General features: G+C 39.8%; 1 protein-coding gene across 3 annotated transcripts; it reads left to right on the forward strand.

Moving 5' to 3' along the window:
* Window positions 1-249: 249 nt before the first annotated feature.
* Window positions 250-21,470, forward strand: nadka (NAD kinase a). Of its 3 annotated transcripts, none has more exons than XM_079359434.1 (12): window positions 250-268; window positions 1,681-1,846; window positions 5,262-5,345; window positions 12,638-12,767; window positions 13,047-13,155; window positions 13,253-13,338; window positions 13,444-13,546; window positions 13,653-13,795; window positions 14,678-14,777; window positions 17,443-17,600; window positions 17,962-18,044; window positions 18,781-21,470. In XM_079359434.1, exons 2-12 carry the CDS (start codon window positions 1,695-1,697, stop codon window positions 18,917-18,919), a joined length of 1,287 nt encoding a protein of 428 aa, XP_079215560.1. In that variant the 5' UTR covers window positions 250-268; window positions 1,681-1,694; the 3' UTR covers window positions 18,920-21,470. The 3 variants fall into 3 exon arrangements, with proteins under 3 accessions (XP_079215560.1, XP_079215558.1, XP_079215559.1); XM_079359432.1 differs by lacking the exon at window positions 250-268 and adding an exon at window positions 878-1,033; XM_079359433.1 differs by lacking the exon at window positions 250-268 and adding an exon at window positions 1,053-1,183.
* Window positions 21,471-21,848: the final 378 nt, after the last annotated feature.

Raw genomic sequence — 21,848 nt, forward strand, 5'->3', positions numbered from 1 at the left:
AGATAGTCTATTTTTAACCCATCATTTTCATATGTATACCCCACAATGGTGGAAAAGTAATACCTGCTGATCAGATCTTCAGATACCTACACTTCCATTGGGTTGTAGGTGATTCGTTTATCGTAATGCTATTCACGTTGATTACTGTGATTTCTAATGTCTTATGTCTTGCTTCGAACTCTACAACACGAATTAGACCACTCCGCTCTTTGATTGGTGGATGAACATCCCTGTTTGCTTCAGACGCAGGTTCGGACTTGTCTTAACTGTAAGTAGACGTTTTATTCTTTCCTTTTAATTGACTCAGAGGATCAGCAGCCCCACATGTGTTTTTATTCTGTCGTGTTTTTAATAATCTGTGTACTCATTTTTGTCGCTCTCTGTGCATAATGACGGGCAACAATTTGATTTACCATGTTGCAGATTATTTAGCGATGTTTAATATCTACAGGATATTTACAGTAGAAGTTACTTCCCACAACAACAACAAAGAAAGCTTTTGAATGTATTTAAACGTGAAACAATCGCTTAAATGTGGGGTTGTAAGGGAGTCACTGCTTCATTATTACATAGTATTATAATGCTTAAATCATGTACGTGACTCGCCTGTCTGAGGCGGATTATTTCCTATACCTTTTGTCACGTGGTTTCCTTCGCCACCTATGAACTAGGAAGTGTGTACCATTTTATACTATTGGCTCCTTTGTCAGGTATATAGTTATCCGTTTAACATTCTTCACACAGTACATAAAGCGCTTACACCTTTACTTATTAAAATGTTCAAGTGTCATGACACGAGACAGCCTGTTCATTTTAAGGACACTTTAGTTTGGTAAATCGTCCAATATTACGTAATCGAGAAGACGGTCTGTGATTGGACGGCTGATACTAGGAAGTGGTGAGCCGTCTGTTGACAGTGTTTCTATCAGTAAGATGGAGTAACATCATAATAATGATGATGATGAGGTACTGATAGTACGGCGGGCTGCTGCACTCCACAGCTGTGTCGTCCTCAAACGTGTTGGGATTAAAGGTAGTGTTGACTTGATGTAGTTCAGTGTTGTTGCTCTACGTGCCTCATTACTCGTTTTCTAGATTAACTCGGGCGGCTAGCTTATCGAGAAACTTCTGTATGGATCCGTCTCTCCTCGTCAGCTCAGGAGACGGTCACGTCGATGAATATGTTTGTGTAGTTTACAGTTTATTAATTATTATATCTATGTGACGAGGGGGATTTAAAAAAGCTAGCTAGCCAAAGGACCCTCCTAGCATCACTTAGCTGCAGCATTTTTTATTTTATATTAATCTTAATTCATCTGACCGACCAAGATGACCCTTAACCTAATTATTTTGAGTTAAATTATTCAGACATTATTCACTGAACGCGTTTGCTGCTTTACACAAAGCATCAGTTTCTGAATAGACAGTGTTTTAATGCACTCTCATAATAATAAGCTTGATATTTACAGAATTATTTACAGCCTTGTGAAGTGTGAATTAAAGTCTGCTTTTACTTTGTCTTACATTCACGTTTTTGTTTCATAGATAATCATGTTAATATGAAGCAGTGTTTCCTTAGTGTTAATAATTCTTGATCTGGTACTGCGTGAGATACTATGGGGACTGATTTTAATGTTTGGCTTCCTCACTGATTGCTCTGCCCTATCACTTCACCTGCAGCCTGTCTGTCAGAGATGGACTGTGGAGAGGAAGTACGAGTGGAAACTGCTCCATACTGCTGCTCCACTTGTGACGGAGGGGAGGTTACCGGACATGGCCTGGTTCTACAGAACAGGAAAACCCGCAGCCTGAGCACTTCTTCAGCAGGCTGCTCGTCTGAATACAGGTGGGTGTTGAACATGAGAACTCTATTTGTACTGTCACTGGAGTCTAAATGGTTCACTGGTTGTAACAGTTATTTTAGACCTTAAAGACATTTACTTATCAGATGTATCACCCTTGTTTGAACTGATTCTTAAGAAAACATGTCTGTGTTTGCTGTGTTATAAGTCTGCGACTGAGGTTCATGATGTTGTCAGGATTATTATGTCTGTTTCAAATGTTGTTCTCTTGTGGTTTGAAATTATTTCTTTAACTTTTAGTTGACAAAAAAAAAACAGCCATGAAAACATGCCACAATTGCCAACATTTCGTCAACTGTTACTCAGGATAAATATTTAATTTGAGATAGAATATTACCCAGCGTTGGGGTGCACCAGGTATGTTTTAGTTAGTTAAAGTATTTTCAACTTAAGCACAAGTTATATTTTCAATCTGAAATTTAGTTTGTAGTTGGTTTAAAATAAAAATAAAAATATCCTTAAAATAAATAAATTAAAAAACTAAAATCCAGCTGTGGTGATGTATCCTTTTGAAAGGTGGGGTACCTTGAAGGGATGATAAGGAGTCAAGGACTTTACCGGTTGTGTGCTAGAAATGAGGACTTTGCTTTTGTTTTCCATGAGAGGAGATTTAATCCATCCAGTAACAGTGAATCATTAAATTACCTTCAGTTTTAGTTGAAGATTTAACCACTCAGTGTCTTTGTTGTTGTTGTTGTTTTACAGAAGCTGTAGATTAATTATTACCTAATCGTAAGATATCGTCATCATTTTCATTGCTGTCTGTCTATCAAGTGTAGTCAACAAAATTCATTTTCAGCCTGTCATCAAGAGAGGAAACTTTGTAACAAACACTGCATTAAGAAGACATCTTGAACCAGATTAGGGCCGACCGATATGGGAAGTTTGGGGCCAATATTAGGAAGAGAAAAAAATCCAATATCTTTCTTTGAATATCTTTTCAATACTGGTTATCACTTGATAAGACAATCTGAAATGATTGGAGTACATTTTGCACTTCATTGAGGATTTTAGATGTTTAACTCCTCTTGAATACATATGTCATATGAAATGAGCTTTATTGATAAACCTGACTGGGCTCTCCCCGATTAGTCACAATAAATTAAAAATGTAATTTCTGCGACAGTATTCTGGTTTGCTTCAACGTGATGCTCTACTTTTTAAGATGAAGCTTTTGTTCCCATGTTGCTACCAAACAATGACACAAATGAAGTTCCAAACTAGCTGCTTTCAACATTGGGTTCAAAAGGACTGAAAAGCAGAACTTACCCAGAGCTGGTTGCTGCAAGTGACCACCATTTATGAAACTGCCTTGTGACAGTGCCGAGGATTCGCAACTTTAGATGTTTGGTAAATGATTAAGAATATGTGTAAAATCCCCTTTACTGGGGGGGGTTGTGTGTATTTAAAGTTGTGTTAGATCACAATAAGAAGAGAACAGAAGAACTGCATAGAGATAATGTTCCAGATATAAATCCAGTTCCGGATTAAAGTTTGACAATTTGAACCTTAATTCTAAAAAAAAAAGTATGGCATTATGGCTTGTGTAGCAGGACAAAAAGGAACATTTGAAAATAGACATTATCTTTTCGATAAGGGGATGAAATGGGTTTTTTTATGTATCAACTGTTAGACCCACTGCCTTGAAGTCAGTGTTGAGGAATTAAACCTTCAACATAAAACCTAACCAAAAGGAAAAGAGGAAGAAGGCTCTGGCAGGACACCAGATACATTATATAGAATTTATAATGTGCGACAGTTTGATCCAGTAGATGTCGCCCTTGAACACCAGCACTAAACCAAACTAATGTGCTGTTCAGGGACACCTCAGTTATTCTGAAGCCTCTGCTCACCTCCAGCAGCACACCTCCAACCCCTCGCCACTCACGTTCACACGGAGGAGTTATCAATCAGAACGCACGGACAAAACAGTCCTTTGCTCGAGCTGTAGTTGCCTGCTTCTTTATAATCTGTAATTTATGATGATAAAAAATTTTGTTGTGCACAGAATGACTGAATCCTGAACCTACAATAGAAACTGGTTCCCCTTGTTTAAAGACAACTATCAATCTCAGGCTGCTACATTTATTTGCCAAACATATTAGTAGGTGAAATACCATCTTGGTGATGTAATAAAACTGTTGAGCAGTTCAAAGTACTGATACTGTGTTACCAAGCAATGCTATGTGTACTTTTTCTATTAGATTTTTTTTTCTGTCCTTTGTTGATGGGACGGCATTAGAGAGCAGAAATGTGGGAGGAGAGCGTGTGGTGGACATGCATCAAAGTGGCCGAGGCCAGCTGTGGAAGCTGCCGGCTGATGTGCCGAGGACTGCTGCCTTTGTACACGGGCCACCTGCCCTACTCATCGAGCTAAAACAGTGCCCCGTCTTTGATCTGTGCTTTTATACGAATACGTTATTTACATGTAAACAGTGGATTCAATGTGGATATTGTTTGATATTAATTTGAGCAGAAATGAAAAGGCCACGTTTGAAATGAAAAATCGTTGATGAATCAGCATAGTGTTTAGTCACTTAAACCTAGAAAGAAAAATCTCATTAATACCCTGTTCAAATTGTTCACGCAGCTGGGAGGAATCTTCTTTTTGGTTATTTTTGTTGCCCTGTCGACACAGGAGATCTTTTTTTTTTTTTTTTTTTTTTTTTAATAACCATCCCTTAACTTTACATGAAACCTTACAAACCCAATGAATGATTGTGTATTGCTTCCTCTCGGCTGCCCAACATAAACTCTTGTCAACTCAAACAAAGGCTCTTTTATTCTGAACACTTTAAATGCCTTTTCAAACTCTGACGTCTTTCCATCGGTTTATTCTAAATGTATTCTGCTGGAAGTTCATCCACACGTTTCTTCCTCTTACGGTATTTTTTGGACCTTAGGTAATCAGTTTGTTTGTTTCTAATAATCATGGTATACAACCCAACGTCAACATAAGAATATACAAAATACTGTAACCGGCCATCTTTGGACGTTCTGCAGAGAATTTTGAGATGTTGTGTGAGATGCAGATTGCTCTTCATTTAGGATTGGTGGCTTCTAATAAACATATAACTCGTAACCCTGCTTCTCACGCTGGCTCATAACATGTTGTCTGTTATACAAATGGAAAGACGGCGCCTGCACAGTCTCAGGACACTCAGTACATTTGGAAGAGGTGTGGACTTGTATTGGCCCAGTGTCTTTTACACACATCCAGAGGGACCTGCCTGGCTACAAGAGGCTCTCTAGTGTTCATCTTGAAACCTATCCATGCCACCCTACCATTCTCCTGAGATGTTACTAATGTGGACAAAGTAATGTTTATTCAACCCTGTAAACTGTTAGCCCTGCTTCTGTTGTTGTTGTAATAGTTTGTTTTGTTTTTTTCTCTTTCAGGAGAACACAGTCACTTCATGGACCAAGCCCTGTGACTACATTTGGCCCAAAGGCATGCATGCTTCAGAATCCACATGCAGTAATGTGAGTAGGACAGGCTTCCATTCATGTTGCTGCAGGACTTTTTGTGCTTGTGATTTTCTAAAGTTTGGGTTCGTGACACTAAGAAATAGAAAGAGAGTTCATTTTCCTTTAAGATTGGGTTTGGCCCCTCCCCCAAAAAAGGGAGGGGGAATCTTTAGAGTTGGATTTTCTTGGACACAATGGAAATCAACCATAAGCAGACTGCTGTAGTTTGGAGCGCTTAGTTGATTCGCCAAATTCTGTGATGTAGAGCAAACCACAAGGAGGACGCCAACATATTCTGCTACAAAAATATGAAAACAGGCCAGTCAATTCAAAAGCAAGTCAAAAATGAAGGAAAAAAAAACAGTTGTTACTGATGAAGGTGGAACCAATTAAGGTGGAAGGGATGAAATTTGTCTCCATTAATAGACAAGAACATAACCTTTTATTACCCCTACAACACAAAAAGACACACAACCAGAGGAGCTCTTTTAGTGCAAGCAGAAATGAAACACACTGATTTGGGTCACGCAGCAAAAATCGAAAAGATAGGCAAATTTATCTTGTGTTTTTGAATCCTGAAAAAGGGAATTCTGATCTTTTTTTATTGTTTACTTTCACAGGGTACAGCGTAATTACAATTGAACTAATATCATGTGCTCTTCTTGGGAAGGAATGTAACCCATTCTTTGTCAGTGCTTTGGTACAATTTGTGCCAGTTTAGAAGAATGAGAATGTTCTCCTTATTTAACTTTCAACAAGGACGCTGTATCATGTGTTTACTGATCTCACAGTGGCAGCAGTGATAGATCACTAAGGCCACCTATCACATTTGTAAAGATTGGTCACTCTCAACCTCCTCATCCTAGTTCTTCTCATACCTATGCACTTACTTCTACATAATGTTCCCATCTGGGTTGTGTACGAGATAGACCAGCTAGAAAAAGTAGAAGGTCCGACATTGGTGTCGAGGTTGAAGTCGGCACCTGCTCACTCTCCTTGTCTCCCCCCAGGTTTTACACTTCATGTAGGCCTCAGGCCGTTAATGACAAAGTGACTGCTAAATTCCAACATTCCCAGCTTGAGTGGAGTTAAAATGTTTCAGTAATTTCCTTCAGTAAAAAAACAAAAATCTGGTCACAGCAGGTCACAGAAAGATAAACGATTTCTTAACGCCGAGTTCAGTATCAGTCCTGCTGCCTTCTGAATGGCTGAACAGGCGTTTGACAGGGTATGATTTCTTTTCCAGATGTTTAATGAAACATTTGCTCATTCAGACTATTCATGCGTGTTAAAAGCGTCATCATATTGAGACAAAGAGTTTGAAAAAACACATAGGTATGGGTCATTTTTTGTGAGTTGTTTTGATAAGATTATTTTTTGATGATCTATCAGTCTTATTGTTTTACGAGTGACTTTAATTTGTTTACAACATATGAGAAGTTTGGTTTCATTAAATGTATTTGTAAGCATGCTCTGTATTTTAATGCACCAGGTCATATTAAACAATCTTGTTTAAAGGGGAACAAGTTTCTAAAATGTTATTAGTCATTTACACTCTTTAGTTGAGTTAATGACATCAACTAGAATATTTCCAACGTGTTTCAAAGCCAGAGAAATCTGTAATTTTATAGCTATAATGAAACGGGACTTGTGTCAGGCTGCATGAGAGACGTGTGGTTGTCGTTGCCGTGGAAACACTAGATGTTACATATAAGAACTCTTCGTATGGAAGCGGGAACTGCTAAAGCTGTCGTTTTGTTGCTGTATGCTGCTGGGATAAAAAAACGTCATGTTAATTAAACATAGATATTTTAGCTCGTCAGGAAACGTACTGTCCTACTCAGGTCTGTTTCACCTTTTATTATTGACTACGGTCATTATGGAGTTTGTTTTCATCAGGGGTTTTGGGTGACGTAGCAGAGAGTATCACTCCCACGATTCCCGGCCAGCATCTAAGTTATCTTTTCTAATTGTTTTGATTGAGCCTGGTGGCTACAGTACATCAAAGCAGGTGACGACCTTCTTATTGTTGACTTAACGGCAGAAGCTGAACAACAAACAAAGCGTCCACCAGCTGACGAAGAGTACATGTTTCCCCGTCAAAGCCTCGACAGACTGTTTGCCTCTTGACTCTCGAAGTTACGTAAGTGGCTCACAGCACTGCAGCAGTCATTTGTGGATTAACATCCTCAAAGCTGCTAAACGGGTTAAAAGTAGAAAAACCAGTTATCATTTTACAAAACAAAGCTTAGTCTGTAGTATTTCTATGAGAATTTACTTTTCACCTATTCTGTGCAATGCTGTTCATCAATATGTATAAAGTTATAGAGAAAGTGTGTTTATCCCAAAAGCAGGGCAGTCAAAGTTTAGACAAGTGGTTACCAAACTGTTTCTAACAGCAGATGAAAATGTCTTAGAACTGTTCAATGTTTCGCTTTTTTTTTTGTTTATTACTTCTATTGTAGTATTTTTTTTATTGACCTACAAACCACAATTTAACAAAGCTTATCTCTACAAATATTGACAGACACATTTTATTCCTCTGATTGCCAGCACCAGCTATTCAAAATATATAATTTTGTATTTTATTGTGAAAAAGTTGAGTTAGAATCTTGTTTAAATATTTTCAGTCTTGCAATTACCGTAAATTCCGGACTATTGAGCGCACCTGGATATAAGCCGCACCGGCTAAAAATAGGTAAATAAATGTATTTGTACATATATAAGCCGCACTTGATTATAAGCCGCAGGTGTCCACGTTATAACAAGAGCTATTTACACACAAAGAAATTTTTTTAACTTTTAATGAAATACGTACTACTGGTAACATCCGCAAATATGAAGCCTACTGTAAATCCTTTATCAAACAGTGTCTGTAACGCGGCTGATGAAAAAGATGACCGTAATATATTTCACAGGAAAAAGTCCATCCATTCACTGCCTCAGAATGACTTCATTACTCACTTCCTCAGTCTCTTTTTCGTTGTCGCTGTCAGTGTCAACTTTACGTGCAGCAGCTCTATTTCCTTCTTTGATAGCCAGTTCGATCGCCTTTAACTTGAAAGCTGCATCATATGTATTTCTCCGTGTGTTTTCCATGATGAGGGTGCGTGCATAAAGCGCAAAATGACTGATATTAAGATCCGATGTGACGAAGTCAAATGTTTTTGCGGCACAAGCTCATTGTCCCGCAAGAAAAATCCATAAATAAGCCGCATCGTTTTAAAAGCCGCAGTGTTAAAAACCGCGACAAAAAGTAGCGGCTTATAGTCCGGAATTTACAGTATTTCAATAACTGCGTGTTGGCTTGACTGTGTGATTTTTGGGGCCGATATCTATATTAAAAAGACAAAATATGTGATTGGCTGATATCTTTCTTTGATCGATGTTCAACAAAAGAGATAGATATAGATGTAAACATTTATAGCGTCTATCCCTAAAATGCAACGCATGAACGTGCATCACAGTTTGAAACTCTTGGGGGTGTTGAAACCCATACATCGCCCTCTGCTGGTGACAGCAAGAAAAACATGTGCTAGTGTAATTCAACGATACTAAAGAGAAATGCTCTCTGACTGTTGAATAAATCTGATCAGAACCACATCTCATGTCACTTGATATGCAGATTTCAGCCAATATTATCTGTTGTTAGAACTTCTATTTTTAATTTTAAATGGGAAGTTTTATATGTTTGTTTGTTTGTTTTGGGGGTTTTTTTCAGTTGATTGAAATCTATCTGAAACTGGATAGAAGTGGCAAAAAGGGAATGTAGCTCTCTTTGTTAGTGTTGTACACAAGAAGCAGTGGGCAAGACATGACTCGTCAAATTTTCTTGTTGTTGCATCCCCCCCCTTGTCATAACCTTGGGCTCCCTCTTGGGGAATCACTGTGTTAGAGCATTCAAGCTGAAAGTAACTGTGAGGACTTTACATCTGTTCAATCACTGGGTGGGGTTGTAAAACTGCTTCTAGAAGGTTTACAAAGCCGGCTCGTTTGGGATGACTTCAGATATGTTTGTTAGAGAGCATTTGCTTGGAGACTACAAAGAGAGTCATGACAAAGGTTCCAGACACACCCTGAAACGAAACAGTGACAGGAGGAAGTGTTTTAGGTGGAAAAAGATGCTCCACGTGTTGTCAGCAGTTTGCAGAGATTAAAGAACAGTTGACACGTGAAGGTGTCAGACTGCACACAGATCTTAACAGCCAAAGCTCAACAACAAACAACAACACTTTGGTTTCATTTGAACATAATGTTGGTCATTGAGTTAGGCTGGTAGCGTGGAAACAGGCAGCAGTTTTCACACCTGTTTCATGGACTCTGGGCCGATTTTAAGAAACCAGGTTTTACAGAATCATGAAGTTTGACTGGAAAGAAAAATAAAATCAAAGTTGGTTGTCCAATCAGCATTGAGCATATTCTACTTATACTTTCAAGAAAGCATGAAAGATACCCTCACTCTCAATCCTGTGATACACCATGAAAACTGATCATTAAAGAGCAAAGCCTTTTTTTTTTTTTTTTTTTTTAAATCCAGGGGAGCTAAAAGTGAAACTGCTAATAATGTCGACCCAGACATGTTTGTTTAAAACCAACATGGAGAAGGAGTCAGTGAGTTCACTGTGTAGTTAAAGCCACAACTGTTGCAAAAATGACTTTAGCAATTTGCTTTTGAAAAGAGGATCAAACTCAGGTTGTTTTTTTCCCCCACAAATGTATATTTTAAAATCTTACACTTCTGTAATAAACCATCAAATGTGTGAATTCAACCACCCAGAAAAAATTGAATACGTTTCATCCTGAAAAACAAAACAAAAAAAGAATGGTTTGTTTTTGGACTTTTGATGCCTTTTATTTCTGCGAGAGAATCTAAAGGGTTAAGGAAGGGTTAGTGCTGATTCATGTGACACTGGATAACCATCGTCTCACTGGGATTTGATGTTTTTGTAGACGTAATAGTAGACTAACTGCGAACAAATGCACGGTCACGCTGATTGTAGCAGTGAGACGTCACCTTCAGGGGAGGAGACACGGGACCTCTCTCAAACCGCGCCCTGCCTACATACACACCTCCACTCCAGTCCATTACTGCACTCGGCCACACTGAGTGCTGTCCAAACCCCCCCCATCCCCCCCCCATCCCCCACCCCCACAAAGTCAGACTGCACCAACTGGTGTAACGCCTTACATTGTCATGGTTGACAGCAGTTCCCTGCATAAACTCACATGATTTGCCTCAAAATAAGTTAAAAAAAAACAACTACTATGAAAAAGATGAAAAAAGTTTAAATGAGCAGCATACTGCCTCCTTAAAAGGAATCACCATATTGAAACAATAAGATGTCAAAAGAAAAGAATGCAACATCAGTCTGATAGTCTCCTAACCGTGCTGTGTTTCTACCCTCCACCTGAAACGACTTCACTCTGGGTTCAGGCGTTCACGCTGTGGGTGTGACATCAGAAAGAGTGTGGAGGGACCGGTTTGAGAAAGGCCCATAGATACTCACGTCGAGATCGCTCACTCCAGAGAAACTAAGCTGAAGGAAACCTGCCTGCTGTCAGGTTTCAGACCTGACAGCAGGCATAGACTCCTTTTTATTACTATTATTATGGTCTAGGTGTGTTTGTGTCGGGGGATATTAAAGTGACAAATAAAATGACTGTTGATTGTTTCATGATGCTTTCATTTCTGTAGAAATGAGATAATTGTGTGTGTTGCTTGAAACATTAATTTTACAGTCATGGGCTGTAGTGTGACAAATTAATAGAACTCTAATCATTGATTTTGATTCTTAAAGGTTTCTTTTATTTGGATGTATTTATCAATGAGGGACGACTCGTGACTCGGTCACTCATACCTTTCTGAAGAATCAGGCCCTGCCCTCAAATGGGCGAGTTCAGTGCACAGGTGGGTGGAGACAGAGATGAGGCCGACCTTAAGCTGAGTGAGAGCTTTAAATACAACAGCAGAATACATCAGGGAGCTTTAGTGTTAAGTCGTCAGCGGGACAAATATAGCCCCGGTGAATCCAGCTGGAGGAGTTTCGAGTTGATCCTGTTGTCTGTCGCAGAGACTCTCACCTGTCTGCCTCTCAGATAACCCCCCCCCCGCCCCCCTTTTGGCAGTGAAGTATACTGACTCATCTTCTCCAGCTGCTCTGCTCTGCGATGCTCCGGCACTCGAGGAAGTGGTTATTGGAAGAATGAGTTGTTTTCGTCAGCGCAGGCCACAGGAACAGAGCTCTGTTCTCAGCTGAGTCAACCTGAGAGCAGCATCCTTGTTACATGTGGACAACAATGAAGTTTCATCAGTGCATCCCTCAGGGCACTGCCGGCAACCACAGCGCAAACAGAGTGTGGAAATGGTGAGCAGTGCATCAGTCCTTAGCATTCAGGTGTTCTCTTGGTTGGACTCAGTGAAGATGTGTGAGAGCTTCAGGCTTCTCTCTTTTCATGTGTTTTGAGAAGAGAAAAGAGAAAGCGTATTCATGCAGGGAGAGATGGATTTGGAGGTTGATGTGACATCACCTGTTGTGAAGCGGTGGTTGTAAAACTCTCGATGTTAAACTGTTGCATGCCGGCTGTTGCAATGGCGTGGCGCTGTGGTTCGGACAGAGTGGGAGGGTTGACTTTGAGTGTGACGATGCGTTGGGGTCGGTCAGGTGAACTGCAGATGAGGAGATCACGGCTGCTTGTGTCTTCACGTGTTTAAGTCGTGTTTGCTTTGTATCCTCGCCGTCACTAGACCAGGTTTGATCTGTTTCTCTGAAGTCAGTGTTTGAGTCCACACATGAGTCTCTAATGTGCACTCGGGTTGTTAATTACTGCCTTTGACTGTCTGTCTGTCTGTTTGATTTGTGTGTGTTTAGCATGTAGTGAAATAACATTAAGTGATTCTCTTTTGAGTGGACAATGAAACAGGAAGCCAAAGTTTCATTCAGATGAAACTTTGGCTTCTTTTTTTTTTTTTTTTTCATTTGTCTGGAAGTTCACGTCCCAAAACGGCGTACTCTTTGTTACATCACAAAGCGTTATGCCATCATGAGCAACATTTTAGCACAAGTTACAGCTGCCTCGCAGGAAACTTCCCATCTCATGACGAAACTGTGCTGGGCTTAAAGATGGGATAGAGGGAGATGGGATAAGATACAGGAAGAAGGATAGGAAATAGGATGGTACTTTTTTTCTCTCCAGATGAACAGAAGGTAGCAGATGTACCTCCAATCTGGACCTGAGCTTTAAGACTCAGGTTTTAACCAATGTAGCGGGAAACATACGTTAGTTAAACATGCCTTTGTCTTTTTTAGGCACATTCAGGATCCCGCCAGCCAAAGACTAACGTGGAACAAGCCACCAAGAAGTGTCCTTGTCATCAAAAAGATACGAGATGCCAGTCTACTGGAGCCCTTCAAAGAGCTCTGCATTTTCCTCACCGAGGTAAGACGCAGGCTTCCCACGAAACCACTCAGTGTGAGCAACAGGCTGGGTTAGGTCAGACTGAATTCACATGTTCGGCAGTGATTGTGGAAAAGACGTTTGGGAGGGAGGGATCAATGTGACGGGTGTTACTCCAATAGGTTACTGTTGTCTCTATCTAACAGGGAAGGCCTCGCCTGGAAATAATGAATCCATTTTAGGCTCTAGTTTTCCTTCTGGTTTCATGTAGTGCCGCTCGCTAACCCTGTTTGGGTGTTGGGGTTTGATGTCTGGTTGCAGGTGAAAAACATGGTCGTTTACGTGGAACAGAAAGTTCTTGAGGACCCAGCTATTTCAGGCGACGAAAACTTCGGAGCCATAACAAAGAAATTCTGCACTTTCAGAGAAGGTATGAAAACCAGCCGATCATCACCATCATATACCAAAAAAAAAAAAGGGATTCAGATGGGATTCCAGACAAGAAGTTTTGTGTTCATATTTTTCAGATCTTGACGACATCTCAAACCGAGTTGACTTCATCATCTGTCTCGGTGGAGATGGGACTTTGCTGTATGCATCCTCACTCTTCCAGGTATTCTGCTCCGCGTTGCTAAACACAGCTGCTGTGTTTGTTTTTTTGTTTTTTTTTACGTGTACTTAAATGGCATAACAATCCTTTTCATTGATTTCCTTGCAGGAGAGCGTTCCACCAGTTATGGCCTTCCACCTGGGCTCGTTGGGTTTTTTGACACCTTTGAAGTTTGACACCTACAAGTCTCAGGTCTCGCAAATTATTGAAGGTATTGTGTACGCTTTCTGCAGCATAAATACTTGCGTGTGTTTCAGTTTTCGTTTAAAAAAAAAAACAAATCAACTTCTTTTATGTGTATGTTTTATTGCATGAAGGTGATACTGCCATTGTCCTGCGAAGTCGCTTGAAAGTCCGGGTATTTAAAGAGAACTGGGACAAAAAAGCCAGAGTGGACGAGAATGGAATCATCCTGACCAACGGGGACGTGGAGAGTTGTCGAAAACCTCTGCAGTATCAGGTAAGAGCTTCGCATAAAACCAGCACCTTGGTATCTCTCTGAAATGTGCAGAACATTTTAAAACAGCCAGAATGGAGAGCGTCGATAGCCGAGCGGTTATGTCGAGCTCCACATGTGCCGAGGCTATCGTCCTTGTCGCGGCAGCGGTTTGAATCAAACCTCTGCCGTTTGCTGCATGTCATCCCCTAACTCCCTCCTCCCAACATTTCCTGTCATTCTGCAGCTGTCCTGTCTATTAAAGGCAAAAAGCCCAAATCAATATTCATTTGGTTTCTCCATTTGCATCAGACCGATTTTGGGGTTCAAAGAATTTTTTTTTTTTTTTATCAACACTTAAATGCCAGCGGCACATGAGGTTGAGCTACATGTTGGTCATTTGTAAATGGTAAATAGACTTGTTTACCTCTCTTCTCCTCCTCTGACTTCTCAAAGCGCAGTGTAACCACAGCGTTAGTCTATAGCAAGGACAAAACATTCCGGCAATGTGGTGTCAACATCATGACACTCTGATGCCTCGGGACTTAAGACCTGTAAGCAAATCACCACTTTGGCAAACGCTGTCATCAAAACAAGAAATGTGGCTCTGATATGTAGGTTAATAGACTTTGACATTTTGACCTGTTTTTTTTTTTTTTTTTTTCAGCCATACATTCCACATCTGGAATGTTAACGTCTTTTGAATTGTTTCAAATGTGTGTATGCACCAGTGAACACGTACACCTGTCCGGAGGGTACAGATTTGTGTGTTTGTCTGCATTTCTCACCAGCTCACACACTTTGTTGTGTACGACAAACACGCCTGGCTCAGGTGCTAACATGCCATGCTGGTTTTGTCGGGATGATTGTGAATCAGGACATTTAAACATGCGTGTGTGTTTTCAGGTTCTTAACGAGGTCGTGGTGGACAGAGGCCCCTCCTCCTATCTGTCCAACGTGGACCTCTTCCTCGATGGACACCTCATCACGACAGTGCAGGGAGACGGTGAGTTTGAGTGTGTGTTGGTGTTCTAGTAAGCACTAGAATCCCTTCTGTTGAACTCGTCAGAGAGAGCGAAATATTCATCAGATGTGTGCTGGAAGTTGATATGTTTGTCAAATTTGCTCTTTGATTTTATCATGCCGGTTTGACTTCGTGGTTGAGAGAGTGCACCTCACGTTCAGAGGGCTGCACTCCCTGCAGACTCCCAAGGTGTCCTATCACAATGAAGGCACAAAAGGCTAAACAGCAAAACCTTTTTTTTTTTTTTTTTTAAGGGCAGCTTTCTTTGAGAATGAAAAGTGCACTTATAGATTACACAGTGAAATGATAAATCAAAAGGATTCTCCTCACTTTCTTATAATAGTATGTCTCGACAGATGGAGCAGGCCGTCATCGTTGCACAAAACAGGGAAACCCAGTGAAACCAAGACAACAACAGAATAAGTGTTCTTGGCTTTAATGCTAACTGACCACACAGCAGGCCAGTGTACTTTAAACGGCCCGGGATACAGCACGTTAACGTTGCATGTTTATCTGACCAGAAATGAGCCCGCTCACTAAAGTAGACCAGGATCTCCTCCTGATTGGATTGAAGGTTAACTTGCAATAAAAAGACAAAAGCACCTAAATTTAAACTAAAATGTTTAGCAGCCGCCCTGATCAACATAACTTTTCAGACATATTAAATTCCTAAGAAAATAAAATCACTGTCTCCAGTATAGATGAACAATTATCAGTGTGTCTTTATGAATAAAAGCATTATTAGTCATCATTCTCAAACTTCAAATCAAACTACCAGGCATCAGTTCAGTCTAGACAGGCACAGTTGTCTTATCTTTAGTACTTTAGGGGGGGTGGCGGCCTAGTGGTTAGTGCACGTGCTCTGTGTACAGACGCTGTGATCATCCAGGCAAGCGGCCCAGGTTCAGTCTGACCTGTGACTCCTTTCCTGCGTGTCATCTCTCTCTCTCTCTCTCTCTCTCTCTCTCTCTCTCTCTCTCTCTCTCTCTCTCTCTCTCTCTCTCTCTCTCTCTTCCCCCCCATCTCTAATAAAAGCAGAGAAAGTCAACCAAAAATAAACCTTCAAACAGGTTTTCAACTTAACACAGTCATGATGGCTTCACGTGTCTCTGAATGGTGAGACCGATTTGACAGGGTCCTCTCTTCTGTTTTTTATTTGTTGTGTAAGTAAGGAAAAGGGATTAAATTAGTTTGAACTTCTTCCTACTCCTTTTCAGGTATGTGAAAGGGAAGAGGTTTCTCTTTCTTTGTTTGATTTGTTCTCAACCTATTTTTAACCGCCGTTGCTGTTTTTACACATTCAAAATAAAGACATGAATTAAAAATCAAATATCTTCAGGACAGAAATGTCCTCACCACTGACAAGGTCAACCCACAGTGAGAGAGCATTGTTTCAAAGAAGTGCTCTCTTTTTACCACCATCACAAGTGGAACCTACGCTGCACTCCTAACCTGTTCCTGAGTCGACGCTCATTTTACTACTTTAGATCAGCTGTGAATAGAGCTGCAGTTTCAACAAACACTTCATGCCTTGGAAGTGAAGATGTTCGCAAACTTGATACCTAGCGTTTCTCACGACATGGAATAGGTGTGCAGGTTCATTTTAAGGAGTTTATGATGCTCCTCTCTTCTACACTAACATACATGTGTTCAGTCATCTTACCAAACTGTCTTCTGATTGCATTAGATCACATTCCAGATGTTATTGACACACACAGCATACTGTGGATATCATCAGTACATCAAAGAAACTTTACAAGGTGTTTTCTTTCCCTGCTGATGTTGCAACAGATTGTTCATATATCCAAATTTAAGTAAAAAAAAAAAGTGCCTCCACGTATCCATCATGAGGGAACCCTTGCATTGATCAGTCATGTTTATCCGGTCTCGTCAGAGTTAAGTTGTTGACCCAGCAGATCTGTGCTTGTAGACCAGAATAGCTGTGCTTATAATGCAGATTTAGCAGCTGAAGATGTGGGTAATGATACTGCTGCACCAGCCAAGACCTGCTCTTCATGTTGGCTTTGCTGTTCTGAAGATTGTGTTGTGCGTGGTTTAAAGGCATGGCTTGTTAACTTCCTTTGTGATGTTTATGTTGAGATTCGGTTCCTTTTCCAGAGCTAAAATCCATGCAGCACTTTAATTCTGTCCTTTAAACGACTGGCACTGTGCATAGTATAATTTTTTATTTTTTATTTTATAATTTCGCTTATTTTAAAAGTATAAAATGGACCCTACAAATATTCAGAACCACCCGCATGTAGGTCTAAATGATGAGGCTGCCTTCATAAACACACATTTTTAAAGGGTTTATTGTGAGTGATGAGCTGAACGTCAGGGAGGTGATGTTGAGCTCAACAACATGGACATGGATTATCATGACAGGCTACTAAAAATAGAGATAATAAAAATCAGTTTGAGTCCAAATCAAAATAATCTTCCAGGCCAGATACTATTTATGTTTCCTGGTTTCACAGGATCTTTTGTTGCAGATTTTATAAATAGAATCGTCTAAATCCGATAGTTCTCCTTTTCATTTGGCTGAGAGCCAGTGCCGTCGCCTTTGTGTCCGTCTGAACATCAGCTGGGGTGAAGTGTCTTCGTGTGCGTGGTTTCATCTCTCCGTGTGTCTCTTCTGTCTGCCCAGGTGTGATCGTATCTACTCCTACAGGAAGTACTGCATATGCAGTTGCAGCAGGTGCTTCCATGATCCATCCCAACGTCCCGGCAATTATGATCACTCCCATCTGCCCACACTCGCTCTCCTTCAGGCCCATCGTGGTGCCTGCTGGAGTCGAGCTCAAGGTATTTCGAACGACTGGTTCAGTAGTTATGGGATGTCAATCACACACACACACATTCTGCTCCATCAGATACACAGCTTGAACTGGCACTTAGTAACCTTCACACACTTGGTCATGTGACTTTTGAAGTATACTAAGATACTAATTTACCTTTCATCATATTGATGAGTCTGACAACATTTTGAATCTCTACTTGTTTGCAGTGGTCCAAAAGTTAGACACCTCTAATGATGAAGCCGGATTACATTTCTGATGTGATTAGGCGTTAGTGTTGAACTATGAGGGTCAAAACGTGCTTCCTTTTTAAATGGTAAAATATAATAATTAGCTCATTTGTAATTCTGTGCTTGTTGTTTTGTCAGATAATGCTGTCACGTGATGCCAGAAACACAGCCTGGGTGTCATTTGATGGAAGGAAAAGACAAGAGATCTGCCATGGAGACAGGTTAGTTCACATAGCGAGCCGGCCTTTAATGCCTCAGCCGCACAAACAAAGAGCACAGGCGGGAATGAAGTGAAGCTAAACCAACACGTCTCATTCTGTCTCAGTGACACTGTGGGTCCGAGAGTGTCACCAAACAAAGTTTAGTTGTATTCTTGCAGGGACAATAAAGTGTCTTATGTGTTACAAAACCGACACATACTTAAAGGCTTTGTTTTGTAAGCTGCTTAGCGTCTTTATCCCCAGGACTGTCTCGTGTTCCATAATCATCATTTTCCAGTATGTTACACACTCAGAGATTACCATCTTCCTGATTCTTGAAAATGGGCTGTTTGTCAACGCGAGTCATTGAAGCACTCTTTAACATAAGTTCAGAGTCCAGAGTTGCATCAGAAGGAAGTCATGTAACAGCATCAAATGTCAACACTTCCTCTTTCCGAAGTGATTGCCAATACCTGTACTTCTCTAACCTTTATTCTGCCCTCAGCTATTGTGACACCAAACCTTATCTCTCTGTGTGTGTGTGTGTGTGTGTGTGTGTGTGTGTGTGTGTGTGTGTGTGTGTGTGTGTGTGTGTGTGTGTGTGTGTGTGTGTGTGTGTGTGTGTGTGTGTGTGTGTGTGTGTGTGTGTGTGTGTGTGTGTGTGTGTGTGTGTGTGTGTGTGTGTGTGTGTGTGTGTGTGTGTGTGTGTGTGTGTGTGTGTGTGTGTGTGTGTGTGTGTGTGTGTGTGTGTGTCCAGTATTACCATCACAACTTCCTGCTTCCCCGTTCCCTCCATCTGTTTCCGGGATCCAGTGAACGACTGGTTTGAAAGCCTCGCCCAGTGTTTACACTGGAACGTGAGGAAGAAGCAGAACTACCTTGAAGAGGAATTCTGAGGACTTGTCCATGATCTCCTCCAAAGTCCCAAGCCTTGACTCAAGCCTGACCACTGTTTGCCATTTAGTCTTTAAATGGAGGAAAGGTGTGTCCAAACTCTGTTCAGAGAAGTCTATCATTGTGATGCTACTCTTTGTGTGTACTTCAGATTTTCCATTAAAACTTTGATTAAAAAAAACATTTATACGTTTATAATTATATTTGGACAAACAACACTTTTGTTCTTGTCATCAGTTTTCTTCTCAGGTCTAATACATGTGATGATGATGATAATTTAAATGTAATAGTCAAATGAGATAATTAGTCATAAATAAAAAATTGACCAATAAATAATCAAAGCAATAGATGAAGTCAAACAGTATATTAATCAAATGATCAAACCTTTTGAATTAGAATTTAACTTTGTTATGATTCTTGTTTAAGATATTATCATAAAACGCTTCAGAATCTGTTTCAAACTGCACAGGCACAAGGACTAGCGTCACATGTTTTATAGGTCTTCAAGGCTAACTTCTACCTGTCAAGTAGCCTAACTAGCTATTTTGGTGTGTGTGTTTCGTTAGGACATTGACACAGTTGTTTGTACTCGTGCACAGAAGTGAAAAGCAGGTACGAAGGATTATTAATAGAGATGAACTGATTAGGAAAATCAGGGCCAATACTGATGCTTAAAATACAAATTTATCTGATTGCTGATTCAGTTAGGTGTTTTAGATGGCAACATTAAATTAATTTGGCACTACAAATAAAGATAGTCTATATACAGCGTTTCATATCGGTTCATATCAGCCAAAACTGATGTTGTAGCTCCATTAAAGAACATTATGAACGTTATTTTGTCAGTTCATTACTCATACTTCTGTATCTTTTCCAAATAAGTGCCTGGACCAAGAGATTCTATCATTTTATTGTTCGAGACCTTTTTGTCCGCAGGAAATAGTAGCTCTGAAAATGGCATTTCAAAATAAAAATCCATCATCATCTTCAAAAAACATGTCAATCGGTTTGGAAAATTCTAAAAGTGATCATTATAAATACAAATAAAAAATCATCAACATTATCATAGTTAATTCATAATGTTTTGATTGCTTTCACTAGGCTCAGCATGCAGAATTTGTTGCATCAAACTGAATTGTGCTTCTCGAGAGCAGCATTGACAAATATAAGTTGCCCACATTGGTATGTTATAAATATTGAGTATGCTCCAAACCCCTTTAAACATGTTATTTTCTATGGTGCTCACATATCCAACTGTTGGCTTGTTGAATGGAGTTTGGCTCTACTCTTTCTCCTGGAATAGTTTTGCGTTTTTTTTGTGAGGTGTTTGTTTTTTCTTTCCTCCTTCTTCTTCTTTATGTTGTTCAAATGTAATCATGTGGATTCAAAGTGCATTTTGTAGAGAGAAAAAAAACAAGTTTTCTAAGCATCCCCCACACGGAGAGCAAGGCTTGGGATGATGGTGGACATAAATGTTAACATGTAACATGGATGTTATCAGATCTGTTAAAAGCACTTTCTAATCTTTAAGATGAATGGCAGGGACATATTGACTACTTTATAAGAAACACGTAATTTTTTTTCCTTCAGAAGCTGTGTTGCAGTTCTCTTGAAAATGTTTTTTTTTTTATAATCTGTTGTTCTATCAAATGTTCCCAGATGTTGTTAGTGAAATCAGGAATTACTCATGGTTTACCATCAATGAATGATAGATGTTATTTTACACCTTCTTAGGTCCATTACGAGAAAGCGCAAATTCACAGTAAATCTACTTAGCAATAGTGGCCCCACTGTACAGACTGTGCCTTATACATGGTATAATTAACACAAGGAAACACTGATTTTCAAGCTTTACATCATTGTATTTTTTTACAATAACACATGTGCTAATCTGTGATTTTTGTATCTCCATTGTGACTTCATGTTGATGCTTATCTTTGCCGTATAAGGCACATGACGCTCGACTGACTGAGTCGTGAAGGAAGTTCTGCAGTGTCTCTTTTGTCAACACTTTTCAAGGATATCACGTTATCACTCATTCCAGGCAAAGGAACAACAATTCAGATGTCTTAAGCATCTTTTAAATGTCCGTTATTTAAAATTTTCCTTTAAGCCATATCTTAACTCTTTGTAGGTTTTATAAACTACTGTATGTATTCTTCAATTGATTTCATTATACTAGTGTTTAAGTGAAAGACTTTATCAAGCGACTTTATGCAGCCCTTCTCGTCAGCTGTCAACGCGTCTGTCACTGGGCGTTCTTTACTGAACTTCTGTAAGGGGGGCTTACCTTACATATCTAATCAGATATTTAGTCTAGATGTTAATATATTGATTATGATTTGACTAAAAAAAACTGATCAAAGGATAAACAGATGTGTCACCTGTTGTTTTTCTCAAAAGGACCAACTGAGATCTAAAAGGTAATCATTCCTTAAACTGATTTTGTACACATATTGTAACCCTTGGAGAAAAAAAGTATTTTGTAAAGTCTATATGTTAGCGAGTTTACAATGCATCATTGCTGAAAATAAATCTTTTGCTACTTTTTAACTTGTTTCGGAAGTTTTTCATTTTATTGGAGAGTTCGTTTAAACAGTTTTTCTGCTTCTGTTTAAAGGTTCTTCGTGGTATTAAAGGACTTCTGATGGGTTACAAGCTGTCGGAAAGCAAGTACATGTTCATTGAAAATAAATTCCACAGCAACTTAACTATTTTAATTTAGGATTAAGATCTTCTGTTTTTGTCTGATCACTTACTGGGAGCTGATATCGTGTGCTTGAAATATAGCTCTGAACTGTTTCGTGCACATAAACCCCTGTAGTTACAGCCTTTCTCTCCATTTGTCTCTTTCAACATCCAGGCCTTATAAGTTACCTTATATCATCAAATGTGCTTCAATGCTTTAAAGTGCTGGAAAAAGTGAAGAAC

Source organism: Symphodus melops (assembly GCF_947650265.1).
Source record: "Symphodus melops genome assembly, chromosome: 13".
Lineage (NCBI taxonomy): Eukaryota > Metazoa > Chordata > Actinopteri > Labriformes > Labridae > Symphodus > Symphodus melops.